The 15264-nt window shown below is 33.1% G+C and overlaps 1 protein-coding gene across 5 annotated transcripts in view; it reads right to left on the bottom strand.

Annotated features, from left to right (window-relative positions):
• Positions 1 to 4969: 4969 nt before the first annotated feature.
• Positions 4970 to 15264, bottom strand: part of LOC127881491 (early endosome antigen 1-like) — a 55831-nt gene continuing 45536 nt past the window's right edge. For 4 of the 5 annotated variants that reach the window (XM_052429393.1, XM_052429396.1, XM_052429395.1 and 1 more), the window contains 4 exons: positions 14860 to 14914; positions 12727 to 12847; positions 12330 to 12425; positions 4970 to 6602 (listed from right to left, as the gene is read on the bottom strand). In XM_052429393.1, the coding sequence (XP_052285353.1) occupies positions 6474 to 6602; positions 12330 to 12425; positions 12727 to 12847; positions 14860 to 14914 (401 nt within the window). In that variant the 3' untranslated portion in view covers positions 4970 to 6473. Of the gene's footprint in view, positions 6603 to 9293; positions 11886 to 12329; positions 12426 to 12726; positions 12848 to 14859; positions 14915 to 15264 lie in introns of those variants that run through there. The other variant, XM_052429394.1, reaches the window with a different exon arrangement.

Genomic DNA, 15264 nt, shown 5'->3' with positions numbered 1-15264 from the left:
GACAATACATGTGACTTTTAGATAAGTAATTTCCAATGTATGCAAATATATCAAAGCAGCTCTAGTTATAAGAAAAACGATCCCAAATAATACTGTTTAATAGATTTCACCACTCCCTCGATAGAACTTACGGGTATGTTTTTACCATAAATTATGCTTATTTGTATTTGTATTTGACTTAATGTAAGAAAATCTTATGTAAGTATTCGCATTCACGTGACATAATATAATGCGTACTTGTGAGTATGAAAGCGATGTTCTATTGTATAAGTCTGAATAAACGCTGTCTGTCTGTCTGTCGGTTAACAAGTTTTTACTATAACCATATATGGAAAAATGCCCCGTCCCCTGGCAGCCATGTTTTCAACAAACCGGAGCCATTTTCGAACTCGTCCAAGATATCATTGGAAAAATCTTCTGACCAAGTTTCATTTAAATAAGATGATAAATGTGACCTCTAGAGTGTTAACTAGGGTTTACAATAGTAATATATAGCCATATAAGGAAACATGCCCCGCCCCATTGCGGCCATGTCTTTCAAGCAACCGTCCCATTTTCGAACTAGTTAAATATATCATTAGAACCTATATTATGACTAAGTTTCATGAAGATTGGGCAATAAATGTGACTTTTAGAGTGTTAACAAGTTTTTACTATAGCCATATAAGATATGCCCCACACCCTGGCAGCCATGTTTTTCAACAAACCGAAACCACTTTCGTACTCGTCCAAGATATCATTGGGACAAAACATCAGACCAAGTTTCATTAAGATCAGATACTAAATGTGGCCTCTAGAGTGCTAAAAAGGTTTAACTATAGCAGAACAGAAACAGAACAGGCATACGTACATCTTCCTAACACATACAGTAAAGAAGTAAGAATGTCACTGTTCAATACAAATACTAGTATGAAAAATACAAAAAATAAATACATATGAAGAAAATGCACATAGGAAAGTTTCTAATCATGTAATGACACATCGATTTGTAAGTGATACCAGTTATATAGTATTATTGATAAATGAATTGAAAATTACAAATGCTTCTTTTATATATTTACACAACTTGACAAGTTCGTATTTTCGGATGAAGTCAGTAGTTGATGACACTTAAACACAGATAAACTATTATAGCAATATACGAAAAAATGACCTGCTCCCTGGTGGCCATGTTTTTCAACAGACCAAAATCATTTTTAAACTCATCCAAGATGTCATTGGGACGTTTGTTCTAACCAAGTAAACAAGGTTTTACTATAGCCGTTTAAGGGAAAATGCCTCGCCCAGTGACGGCCATGTTTTTCAACCAACCTGAACCATTTTCGAACACATACAAGAAATCGTTGTGACAAATCTTCTGACCAAGTTTCAGGAATATCGGTCAATAAATGCGGCCCCTAGTGTGTTAACAAGATTTTACTATAGCCATATAACGAAAAATGCCCCGCCCCCTGTTGACCGTGTTTTTCAACCAAATGGAACCATTTTCCAATTCGTCCAATATATCATTGGGGCAAATCTTCTGACCAAGTTTCACGATGATCGGACAATAAATGTGGCCTCTAGAGTGTTAACAAGGGTTTACTATAGCCATATAAGGAAAAATGCCCTGTCCCCTGGCGGCCATGTTTTTCTACCAAACGGAATCATTTTTGAACTTGTCCAAGATATGATTGACACCTATCTTCTGACCAAATTTCATAAAGATCGATCAATATATGTGGCCACTAGAGTGTAAACAAGGTTTCACTAACGCCATATTAGAACAAGAGGGCCTGAAAGGCCCAAAGTCGCTCACCTGAGATAAAAAGAAATGACCTGTTCTTTGCAGCCCAATATATCAATGGAAAAATAACATTCTAACCAAATTTCATGAAGAATGAACAACAAATGGACCCCTGGCGGCCATGTTTTTTTAACAGACCTGAACTCCTCCAAGATATGTTCAAATTTCATGAAGATTGGGCAAAAATGTGACTTTTAGACTGTTCACATGTTTTTACTATATACATATTAAGAAAACTGCCCTACCCCCTGGCGGCCATGTTTTTCCACTGATCACGACCATTTTCAAACTCGTCCTAGACATCCACATAACTAATATTTTGACAAAATTTCATGATTAGGCAAAAATTGTGACTTCTAGAGTGTTCCCAAGCTTTTTTAATATATAAAAGTAAGGAAAAAGATCCCCCTGGCGGCCATGTTTTTTTACCGATCCAAACCATTTTCGAACTCAACTGTCGTATCCAGGTGTGGTAGTGCGGTCTCGTTCGCTTACGCAAGTGAACCGCTCACGAGACGGTTATGAGTTATGTAACTTTGTAAGCACTTATGTAATGCGGAAATATTTAATCGACGAACGCTTATTTCCGGTTAGGATGACACCACTGACTGGTTGTAATTCAATTAACTAAAGGCGTCCGTAGCAGATACGTCCAGATACGCCTGAATACACTCAAAGAATTAATATATAAGTGAAAATCAAAGCAGCTTTACAGAAAATAACTAACGTTTATTCCAAGAACTCGGAAAATGAAGAACAATGACAGAGAATTAAGAACAGGTACAAGCCAAGTTTAAAGAATCTAAGTATTTTTAGAAAAATGAACAAAATACAGCAAATACATTAATGAATGTAAAAAAGAAGTTCACAATCTGTCAAAAAAACTGATATAAATATTAGTTACTGGAAGTCTAGAAGTTGCTTCAAAATCTAGTTTAGAAAATAGGCCAATCTTAATCTAAAGAACACAATTTATGGAGATTAGGAAACTTCAGTGAATCAAATGTAAAAAATAAGAAGAATTTACTAAAGTTATTGAAATAAAATACATTGTAGAGTCTTTCTAATTTAGAAAATACCAAATAAAAATAATCTAAATAATAAGAATAATTTGGAAAATAATGCAAAAATGTATTGATGCTGGTGTTACAATAATTTAGAGTTTAATTATTTCAAAATTCCAACCTTTTTCAAGATCTGTTACCTTTTCAAGAAAGCATCAAGAGGTGATTAAATCAGCCAAAACAGCTTATTTTATACAGTTCTGAGAGCACTGGCAGAAGAGTCAATTTTCCCTCAGAACAGTCCATTTATCAATGATCAATATCTTCCCAAATTCCACAGCAGAACTAAAAATCGATTACTGAACCAGGTTAACCAAGGGAGATAAATACTGCAAAATTATGTACATGTTGTCTTTCTTTCACCTATCTCTTAGTTGATAGGCTGATCATAAGTGCTATGACTAAAACAGTTATGTTAATTATGCAAATTCTGTGTTATGAAAAATTACATAGTATAGTTAATGTTACATAATAATGACAAAGTAAAACCAAACTTTACTACACAGGAAACAAATTTTCATGAAGATTGGGCAAAAAATGTGTCTTATAGCATTTTCACATGTTTTTACTATATACATAGAGAAAACTGCCCCACCCCCTGGCGGCCAGGTTTTTCCACCCATCATGACCATGAGATATCTATAAAATCGATGTTTAGAAAAAAATTATGATGATTAGGCAAAAAATGTGACTTCTTGAGTGTCTACAAGCTTTTTTTACCATATAAATATAAGGAAAAAGACCCTCCCCCTGGCGGCCATGTTTTTTTACCGATCCGAACGATTTTCGAACTCAACCGTCATATCCAGAAAACACAAGTTCTGACCAAATTTTATGAAGATTGGACCAAAAATGTGACTTCTAGTGTTCACATGTTTTCCCTATATACATATAGAGAATGCTGCCCCGCCTCCTGGGGGCCATGTTTTTTCACCGATCTGGACCATTTTCGAACTCGTCCGAGATATCAATGAAACCAATGTTTTGAACAAGTTTCATTATGATTGGGCAAGCATTGTGATTTCTAGAGTGTTCACAAAGTTTCTCTATAGCCATATAAGGAATACTGCCCCGCCCCATGGCGACCATGTTTTTCAATGGACCGGAACCATTTTTGAACTCAACCAACATATCATGTAGACAAACATTTTGACACAGTAACATGAAGATTGGGCATCAAATGTGACTTCTACAGTGTTCACACGTTTTTTTTCTCTTTTTTTGACCTAGTGACTTATTTTTTGACCCAGCATGACCCAATTTCGAACTCAGTCGAGGTATCAATTGGAAAAATGTTCTGACCAAGTTTCATGAAGATCGGATAATAAATGTGGCCTCTAGAGTGTTCACAAGGCAAAATGTTGACGACGGACGACGCACGACGGACAAAAGGCGATCACAAAAGGTCACCATGAGCACGTTGTGCTCAGGTGAGCTAAAAAAAAATTATCCGTTCCTGGCGGCCATGTTTTTCAAGCAACCGTAACCATTTTCGAACTCGTCCAAGATATCATTGATAAAAATCATCTGACCAAATTTCATGAAGATCGGACAATAAATGTGACCTCAAGAGTGTTAACAAGGCAAATGTTGACGCCGCACGCCGCTAGACGGACAAAGGGCGATCACAAAAGCTCACCATTGTGCTCAGGTTAGCTAAAAATGCGGCTGCTTTCAGCTTATAGGTCTTACAAATAAAAAGTAATTTACGTGTATGTCCCCTCCTCGGAAAGGGCGTGTGGATTTGCCCTTGTCAATCTATTTGATTTGAATGTCATGCATACCTATAAAAGTATTACTGCTACTGACGAAACTTATCGAACAAACGTTTTCGTAAAACAGAAGTTGTTGTTCATTTTTAGAACCTCTCCATATTTTAGTTTGGAAGTATTTTGTTTATAGGTTCATAGCCCCGATGGCTCCAATCTGAGCTGATCATTCATTGGCCATACTGCAGACAGCGACGCCAGGTGCGCTATCTTGTTTCCATCTGGCCGCACTGGCTTTGGAACAAATTACTGACATTACACTGACCGCTCTTAGCTCGTTGAATATTCCCATGGTAACTAGAATGTTATGTTCTGAACGGAATAATACACTTGCTTCTTACTCCTTTAAAGTCATTTCAAGAGTTTTTTTATCTAGCATTTTTGTTATGATTCTTAGTGGAACAGTAAATTCTAACACATTTGTATGGTCTCATAAAATGTTTTTAGATGATTTTACAACTATTTAAACATAGAACAAAATATAAACGAGATTAAGACCCTTGACATAATGTATGTCAAGTTTTTTACGAAGTCATAAAAATAAAAGAAAAAAAAGAAAAAGAAACAAATTAACATAATAACTATTTAAGATGACATACAAAAATACACAGACAATTTTACATTAATTTTTTTTTTGACTAGCAAAATTTACGCATTTATCTTCATGTTAACATTACAATTAAATGAAGAAAAAACGGTAATGTTTCTAGATTGTTGTTTTGATAAACACACTATACGAAGAGAGATATACAACAATGGCTTTACATAATTGTTGGAATATCTTAAATATCTACTCTGATCACAAAACAAAAGCACCACGTACAACAGCATGCTTTTTCACATGAACATTGCACAACAATGTTTGATGACATGTAATAAAGCAACTATATCATAAATTTAAAATAAAAATTATAGTTTCATATATCATGAATTTTAAGTTGAGAGACATGTCAGCACATTCTTTGCAGATTTAAATCAAAAAGGCATGTGGACATTTCATTTCAAAATTAAATCCAAAAACAGCTTTCTATTTTTAGAAGAATAATGATCAGAGGTATTATGGCAGCCATCGGCTGTATCATAAACATCATTAAAAGCGGTTACAAAACACTGACAGAAGCAGCATACCGTATTTATGTTTTGGATTTATGGTGTTTGGTCACAATCAACATCTGCCAACATAAATACATCACTTTAAGTATAGGAATTAATTTGGTATCTATGTTTTCAGTTATTTTCAATTTCCACAACACATAACATAACTTAAATGTATCACATGCCCATTCAATAATTTGCAAAGTTTTTGCTAGACCTTCAATGTCAATTATAAAAGAACATCATTGCTTCAATATACAGTATGCATGAATACATAAAAGCGTCGTTACAATAAATCAATCAAGTGTTTGCACTGGAAGCAGATTATATATAGATGTTTATCAAACTAACTTTTCATATATCTCGAGTTACCCGTAAACACATACGAGTGTGAATATAGGACATGGTTAAAAATGTATAGTTCGCCAATACTAACCTGCAAGTGCCCTCATTAATTACCATTGTTCATAGCTTAGCGGTGAAAACATTAGTTTCCGTACTAAACTCGGGTAAAACAGAATCACAAATATTCCCAAACTATTGTTATGATGTAGAGTCTAATCATATTTGTTAAATACGAAGCACAAACAAAATCGGGATTATTTAGATTTCATTTCAGGTGATTAATATGTGCTTTTTAAGTTCACTTGTATCATGTCAATGTTTTGAAGCTTAAATTAACGCTCATTGAGTTCACCGGTTTAAAAAATCAGTCAAATGTTAATCCTTTCAAAGATCTCTATTTCCCGACAAGGCCCTTCAGGCTTTAGGTTGCAGGTCCTTGAAGCACTTGTTGCAAACCCTGACTGGCTTCTTGGACAGTGTCAGCTGGACTTCCTTTGCAGAACATTCGTTACAAAATATGTTCCCACAGCTACGACAGTGATGCTGAAATTAAAACAATTGTTTTATTTAAAATATACTTTTTATCAGTCTTGGTTATTTCAGAAACAATCTTTGATAGATTGACACCAACATAAACAACAATATGTAGATTTATTAAAATGGGTATACAGCATTTACAGAAAAACTATTAATAAAGGTTGTCTAAAAAATATGGATCTAAAAGGGAGTCATATAGTAATCATATCGTCCGTCCTTCCATATCCCGTCTGACATTCTGTCCTGCTTATTGTGTGGACAATAACTCTGCAGATAATGAAAGTATTCTGATAAAAAACGATATATTTGTAGATGGCAGTAAGGGGATTTGCAGAGATAGAGAACACTGGAAAGAATCGAGTAATACAAGAACCAAAACTCTACGTTTTCTACTTATTGCAATTTGCTAAATTTATGTATGTCTTTGTTTCTTTTTGGGCAGACTCAGGAAGTTTTGAAGCGAGGCCAATGCAACTTCATATAATGACAGAAGGAATTAGGAAGAAAAGCTGGTTACAAGAGCACTAACTACCACAGTGCATAGTACAAGAACACTAACTCTCATGTCGGAAATGACATTATTATTTCCCTTATTATTTTTTTTCCGGAGCATAACTCTTTCAGTTAAATGGTATTCAAGTATAATTGTGTAGAGGACTTAAAGAAATAACACAATCATAAAATAACCACTGACACAATAATAAAATAATCACAACTCTCTTGAAAGTACTTTTGGAGTTATTGGGCTTTGCTATTTTTTTGGTTTTGTTCTTTCTTGTGTGGGGCATAACTCTGCAAGTATTAAATCTATCTAAATGAACCTTTACAAAAGAGAGCTGGCTGGGCAAATTCGTAAGTATTTAATGGAATAAAATAAAACCACACAGTGGTAGAAAACATAAAGAGCAAGTGCCATAACTTTGTATTTAATATGTCAAGTTATGACTCTCTTTTTATTTTCTTGTGCAAGCTTGAATTCATTTACAATTTTTAATTTAAGAATTGAATAGAATTTTTCTGCATTTCATCGGTGTATGAACTGTCGGGAAAATAACGCCTAATTTGCATAAACGCCGACGGCGTTTATGCATAAATTAGGTGTATTTTTCCCGACAGTTCTTACACCGATGAAATGCAGAAACATGCTATTCAATTCTTATAATTACAACACAAAATGATCTTAAAGCTGAAATTCTATGGTAGTAAGGGTCATAAAAGTCCTTTTTAATATAGCGTATGAATCTATTTTCAGTTTCGGTTTCATCTCCGTCAAACGGGTATATCGTTGAAATTCGCGCAAAAAATATAACGTCATTTCGCTATTGACCAATAAAAAACAACGCCATTAAGTTTCGCGCAAAACATAACGTCATTTTGGCTACTTGTTTATGACCAGAAAGTAGCGCCATGAATATTCATGTATAAATTTGCAAACGAAGTGGGTTCATCGGAAAATGAAAAACCGGTCACGTGAACAAATTATCCAATCAGAATGCAGCATTCATATGAATGTGACAGAAGTTGTAATTATAAGAAGATGAAACGTCATAGATACTAGAGAACATTTTAAGGGCATTTTAATTGAGCATTGATGAAAAAGAAGTTAAGTTTTTAACATGAATCTTCATATTATTATACAAGACTTTGAGAGGAAGTGCAGAGTACAAAAACCATTACTGTTTCTTTGATAAATGTTTTTATTGAATTATTATCCCTTAATTGTTTAATTTTATGGTGCAAATCAGAAATATAAGTATGAAAACGATTGCATTAAAAATTCATATATTAAAATAAAACATTTAGATTTATGTTATTCAATAAATAAATACATATTGATCACTACTTTGAGAGAATTCTGAAGATGTACATCCAGTACAGGTCTTTCCCAGAATAAGGGGAATAAGAATTTTGAATGTCTGGAAGCATTTTGAATAAGTCTCTAATAACCTTAACACTTCGATGCAATATAAATGACCCCCCCCCCCCCCCGCCGATTATCTATTTAATTAAAATTCTTTTGTATTATTAGTATATTGAAAAAAAACTCAACCATACAAATACAATTAGATTAAAACATAACATTTAATGATAATTTTAGTTTAAAATAATGTTTCTGAGATTAGTATGGGTAAGAGTGCATGGTGAATCTTGTCTCAATTCAGTAAATGAAAATAAATACAATTAAAAAAACATCAACAAGTTATAAACTTAGCTGTACAACTGAATCCATCATTAAAAATGAACTGTCCGATATGTACAGATTCATTTTGTGGCTCTTTTATTAACCACTTACAAAACAATGGTTTATATTAATTATTTTTTTGGCATGAAGAAAAATAATTTTCCTTTAAAGTAAATTATATTATGTTGATAAATATACAGTTTAGCCTACAAAATTGCTCATCTTTGAAATGCATGAGAAAAATAAGTACTGCATCTACAACATTAATTGATCTAAATAGCCTAGATGCAGACTATCATTCATAAAATTGATCTATTTTATACATGCACAGTCTGAATTATTGGTCCCTTCATTAACATTTGTAAACAAAGGTTTTTCATACATACAATATATTATCATGTTCATAAAAAAATTATGTACTGGTATTAACTTTTGTTGTACACATTCCTACAATCAATATTTATGAAGATACTAAACACATAGTAATGGACGTCGGGCTTATGAAAGTAAACAGCACATTTTATACTTTTATTGTTTGCATATAATTGCATATAATTTAAAGCAAATACATGATTAGAAACTTTAATACAAGTGATATAATAATCATAAAACATATTCTGTAACATGATAATTATGTACATAATGTTATATATTCTCTCATATAACATAGTGTAATAAAATAAAGCTATTATAAGCTATTATATCACAGTGCTTCAGCAGTCAGCCAACATATTTTTAACATATCTATTTATACTACACAATTTTGTTTTGTGAACAAGTTGCATAATTTATTTATATATTTTGCATAGTTTCTATTACCCTCTACATGTACAGTGTATGTTTGTAAACTTCTCTTTCATCTATTTAACTCAATGCCAATTCAGACCCATAACCAAACTGGAATGTTGTAACTTCATGTACAGCACATTGTGTGAAGCAGTAAATTGTGTTTCATCATACTAAAATACTATAGCAACCATTGTATTAAAATGTACAACCTTCGAAAGTAAAAGGAGTTGAACCTTTAATATTATAATTATAATGGTTTAAGTTTTTGTCAAAACTCATTAATTATCATTTTTTCATTAATTCACATTATCATTACAATTTTCGTTTGATCATATGTTACCGTGTAGATTTGTATTATTAAACTAATAATGAAGGACAAACAAATTGGTTAAATTGATATCCCCCCCCCTCAAAAAAAAATAAAAATAAATTCTGTTTATGAATGTGTTTATTGATGGTTGCAAATCCCTTGATATAGGGTATAATCCTAAAAAACATAATTAGGTGTAGGGTTATTATTTTATGCATTTTAATTCCCCTCATTATATACACCCACAAAGTTTCATGATGAAATCTTGCATCATACCTGATATATATAGCCCTGAGAAGTTACATCATACAAGAACAACAAATGGCAATAACTCTTATTAAGGAAGGCGAAGGGTTTTTGTAATTATGCAAAGCAATTCTCCTCAGTTGCACCTCTCCCCATTGATATCTATACACCGATTAAGTTTGATGCTGAAATCTTGTATGGTGTCTGAGATATAGCCCCTGAACAGTTACATCAAACAAAAAACATCAAAGGGCAACAACGCCTATTTAAGTACGTGTAGGGTTATAATTCTTGTGCATGGCACTTCCCATTGATATCTATACACCCATAAAGTTTCATGTTGACATCTTATATATTTTCTGAGATATAGCCCTGAAAAGTTTGTGACAGACAGACGGACTGACGGGCAGACATCTGCAATTCTATACCTCTCTGCCTTTGGCCGGTGATAAAATATAAGCTAAGCAAGAATCTTCACAAAACATATATGAAATAAAAGGAAACTCAATCTGGTAAGAAGTATGTTATGATGGAGTCCAGCTTAAAAAAACTTCATAACTATGTAAAACATTTAATCTTAGCTGACACATTGGTTTGAACACTCACATCAGTAAGTGTCAAACTGGTAAGGAATGTATTTGTAAAAATCAAACATGAAACAAACCTTTCACAAAAAAATGTACACTTTACATTCACGCAGTTAGATATATATGGACTTAGAAGAGACACACTCGCACCTTTTATCATTTATTAGCAATTAAACTGTATATACAACCCACATTGGGTTGCACAGTATTCATAGCTTGGTCTGATTTGATATATTAATATGAATAATGGCACAACAAACGTATTGTTGAATACTGGTCAATCTACAAAAACTAATGTTAAACGGAATGATAAAATATATTTATATAATAAATCAACAGTTACATTTATTTTGACAAACAGATCAATCACCTCATACAAGTACACTTTCCATTCTCATAAGTCTCAGCTTAACAAAATGTTAAATTCAGAAAATATTACCTTATTATATTGTAATTACCGTACAAGTAAACAATTCTCCAGGTATATAAGGAGAAGTCAATATTCTTGATGAATCAGTATATAGAACTAAAACTTGTAAAATGTTATTGTAATTGTGCAATCATTACATCATGGTAAAAAAAATATTCATGTGATAAATTAATATATTAATTATTAGTTGGAAAACCCAAACCTAAATTGCACACTAAACAGTTTATTTATTTTTAAGAATTAATTTATAACATGAGTGTGAAATCATTACATAATTTGTTTACAACTGAGATTCAGAAATAATGTGTTAATATTCGTCTTTGTGCATGTAAGTATTCAATTAATCGAATATAAACTATCATCAATTAATGCTATTGCTTATGAACATTTATAGCAAATTTGGGTATCTATATTATTAAAATCATTCGTTAAACCGCTGCCAAATGAACACAAATCCACTGGTACACATCTGACAATTGGATGTGACTACCGGTAATCCATTATTTAGGGGGCACATCGGGTTTCTAAATTCAATACAATTCCAATTGTAGAGCTTTCATGAAGCACAAAGCTCCACTTTTCACTCAACCATTCTGGCCAGTTGCCAAATGCTATTTCGCTTCCATTATGCCAGATCATCGTAGCATGTCTGGCACACTCGCACTGGTTTCGGAAACATAGCTATTTTTGCCTCACGCGATGAGCACTCGTTGCAGAAGATTTCTCCGCAACTCCTACAGTGGTGCTGTGGAGAAATACATGGGAGAAGGTGTTTGGTAGATAAATATTCATGTGAAATGCAAATGGACAGGTTGAAATACTATTGGGAAAAGCTGCATTTTCTTAAAAGCTTTACAGTATGTAGGGAAACGCACCAGGTAATTCCATTCAAGACTTGGTTTCAAAAGTGACTGCTTCCTTTTAATTAAAATAAAGCTTTCTTTTACATTGAAACACACATTTGATTATGCGAAATAATCTGAAATGCCTTTATAAAAACAGGAATACACATGTATCACTATACGACAAGAATTATAATGTACGCACAGAAAGCAATGTTTTAGCAAACAGGAAAGATTGGGCAAAAGAATGCATTAAAATCATACCTTTACAATAGCTAAACGACCAAAATAGTGCAATGAAATATTGGGAGAAGGGTTAAATATCTGTGGTAACTATGGAAACTAACCTTTCTCACTGTGACAGAAAACTTTTTTCCGCAGATACACTCTTTGACCTCATTATCGTCTGCCCACTTTCTGCTCTGGACCTTTGTGGTGGTAATCTGTGAACAGGGGCAATGAATCGGGTATTATTTTAAGCCAAATTATTATCAATTTCTGTTTAATCATAACATTTCAAATTTTAGCTCCTAAAAATGTCAATATGAGAAAACGGATATAAATTTGCTATGTCTTTACTTCAGTTCTGAAATCTAATTAAATTATGTTTCATAAGCATTGAATTTCCTTTACCTTATCTGCTGTTTCATACACAATAATGTTCCTTATTAGCACCTTTTATTTTTACAGCCTAATGCTGATTTAAAAAAAGATCATTGTCTTATTTAAAGAAATTTAAACAACCTGAAGTGACTGGTTTTCTCTGCCCATCTCATGCAGGGCAGTGGTCATGTCGTCCACTTTGCGTTTCAACTCCTGGTTCTTCTGTTGAAGCTTCTCGAATTCTGTCTCACTCTTTAAGCACCTGCAAGGTGAGACAAACTGGGTTGCTAATGGCAAAGCATCTTAAGATAAATTTTGTCCTAATCAGACAATTATATTAACTTAACCACTAAATTTAAATACAGTGGAACAAAATAACATTTTAAAAGAACAAAATATAACATTAGCAATATTTTCTTTCTAAAAATACATTGTGGATATGCAGATCCCTTTTATGGATTTGTTTATGGTCCATACTATATAAAACGATCAGTTCATTTACAAAATATACTTTGTACTCCTTTTATTGTCTGGTATAAAATAACAACTAGTTGCATTTGCGCGTACAACTTGTATTCTTACTACATAGTATGTTTCATTTCCTAATGAACCCTCAGCAAATGCTATTAAATCTTAACTATTTGTCATCATACTACTGTTTCATCAGTAAGTGTCCGCATGACATTATGGAAAAGCGCACAAGTTTACGCTGTTAATGTTAATTTGTCAATAATGAAATTACTTCAATGTTTGGCATGAAGATGAAACTAAAAGTGACACTGGTTTTGTAAGCCAGGGAAAAAAGTCTGTTGCAACCCAAATAGTTTAAAATTCACAGCTTTTATAATGATTACATTGTGACTATAGGAATTGAATAGCATTTTTCTGCATTTCATAGGTTTATGAATTGTGAGGAAAACTATGCATAATTTATTCATAAACGCCGTCTGTGGTCAGGCAAATTAGAGGTTATAACATGTCACCAATGAAAGGTAGAACAAATTGCAAATTCAAAACTAAAATAAATTTGTACCATTACAAAGATTTTCTTCTTCATTTATGTTTTGTATCTTGTATTTAGATTTACTTAATATCTAAGATAAATGTGAATAACTGAAGTAAAGAATGGAAGTACAAGAGCACCGTCCTAATTTCCTTATTGTATCCAAGTCCTCGCATCTACAATCCTTTGTCCTCATTTTCCTTGTTGTTTCCCTAATGTTTTTCCTTTTTTTTTCTTTTCCTTACTACTCTTATTTATTTTTCTTTCAAAACCTTTGTATACTTATCGCTAATATTTCCTATGTCTAGCATAAACTAAGCTGTATTTTTCCTAATACGCTGCCAATTATGTGTAAATATAATCGCAAGGAGAGAAACTCTATAAGAATTATTTATTCCGTTTCAATCCTTTTCTGATAACTATTGTATTGTGTATTTTGATATATTGTACTTGCCAAAAAGAAATAACAAGGGACAAAATTGTCACAAAACCAGGTTTTCATTGTGAAAAAAAAATCTGATAAAGGGAGAAAACTCAAACTGAACTTTTGAAATGAACAAACAAAATTAACCCCCTTTGTAAGTTTGTTTTAAAAAAAAATATATTTTTAGTCGTGGCGACGTTGACATTGGAGATATTGACGTGATTCTTTCGTGCGACACACCGTCCCATGATGGTGAACAAATGTTCAAATGCTTTTAAAATCTCACAATGAATGACATAGTTATGGCCAGGACAAGCTCATTTATGGCCATTTTTGACCTTTGAACTCAAAGTGTGACCTTTACCTTGGAGATATCGACGTAATTATTTCGCGCGACACACCGTCCAATGATGGTGAACAAATGTGCCAAATGATTTTAAAATCTGACAATGAACGACATAGTTATGGCTTCCTTCGGAAAACCTGGTTAAATATGTTTAAACTAAACTAAGAGCACCGCATAACGGGTACGGCACCGCATAACGGGTGCCATGCTCTGCAAAAGGTGCAGTTTTGGAAAAAAATGAAAGCTTGTGAGATTTTTTTTAGAGGTCACAGTGACCTTGACCTTTACCCTAGTGACCCCAAAATGGGTGGGGCATGTAGAACTCATCAAGGTGCATCTACATATGAAGTTTCAAAGTTGTAGGTGGAAGTTTTTTTTTATTTTAGAGCCAATGTTAAGGTTTTAGCACGACGCGGATGGCGGACGTCAGACAGCGGACGACGAGCTGGCTATGACAATACCTCGGGTTTTCTCTGAAAACGCCGAGATAAAAATGGATACCGTTCTAGCAACATCCTGCGCTCATCATTATTGTTGTCCAGCTTGGCTTCTAGAGCTGAAAGCACCATGGAAACAAATTAATTTAATTTAATAAAGCATCACCAATGGTTGCAGTAGAAATTTGGAACAGTAATAATGTCTATGTGCTTTGCGAGTGCATTACAGGATTTTATGTCAGATGGGCACATACATTAACACAAAAAAAGACCTGTACACATTACTTAATATCAAAGTGAAAATGTAAACATGCTTTTTTAATAGTGTCCACTTTCTCCCACAATAACACATTTTTTAATTATGTTGTTTTATATTGGCCCTAGATAAGGACCAAATGATTTCAACGTTTTTTTCTTCTTTCTTTAAGTGAATGCAAATTTACTAACACAAACAAGCATTGGAGCTTAA

This window comes from Dreissena polymorpha, chromosome 5 (genome assembly GCF_020536995.1).
Source record: "Dreissena polymorpha isolate Duluth1 chromosome 5, UMN_Dpol_1.0, whole genome shotgun sequence".
NCBI lineage: Eukaryota > Metazoa > Mollusca > Bivalvia > Myida > Dreissenidae > Dreissena > Dreissena polymorpha.
This window is presented reverse-complemented; position numbering and strand designations above follow the sequence as displayed.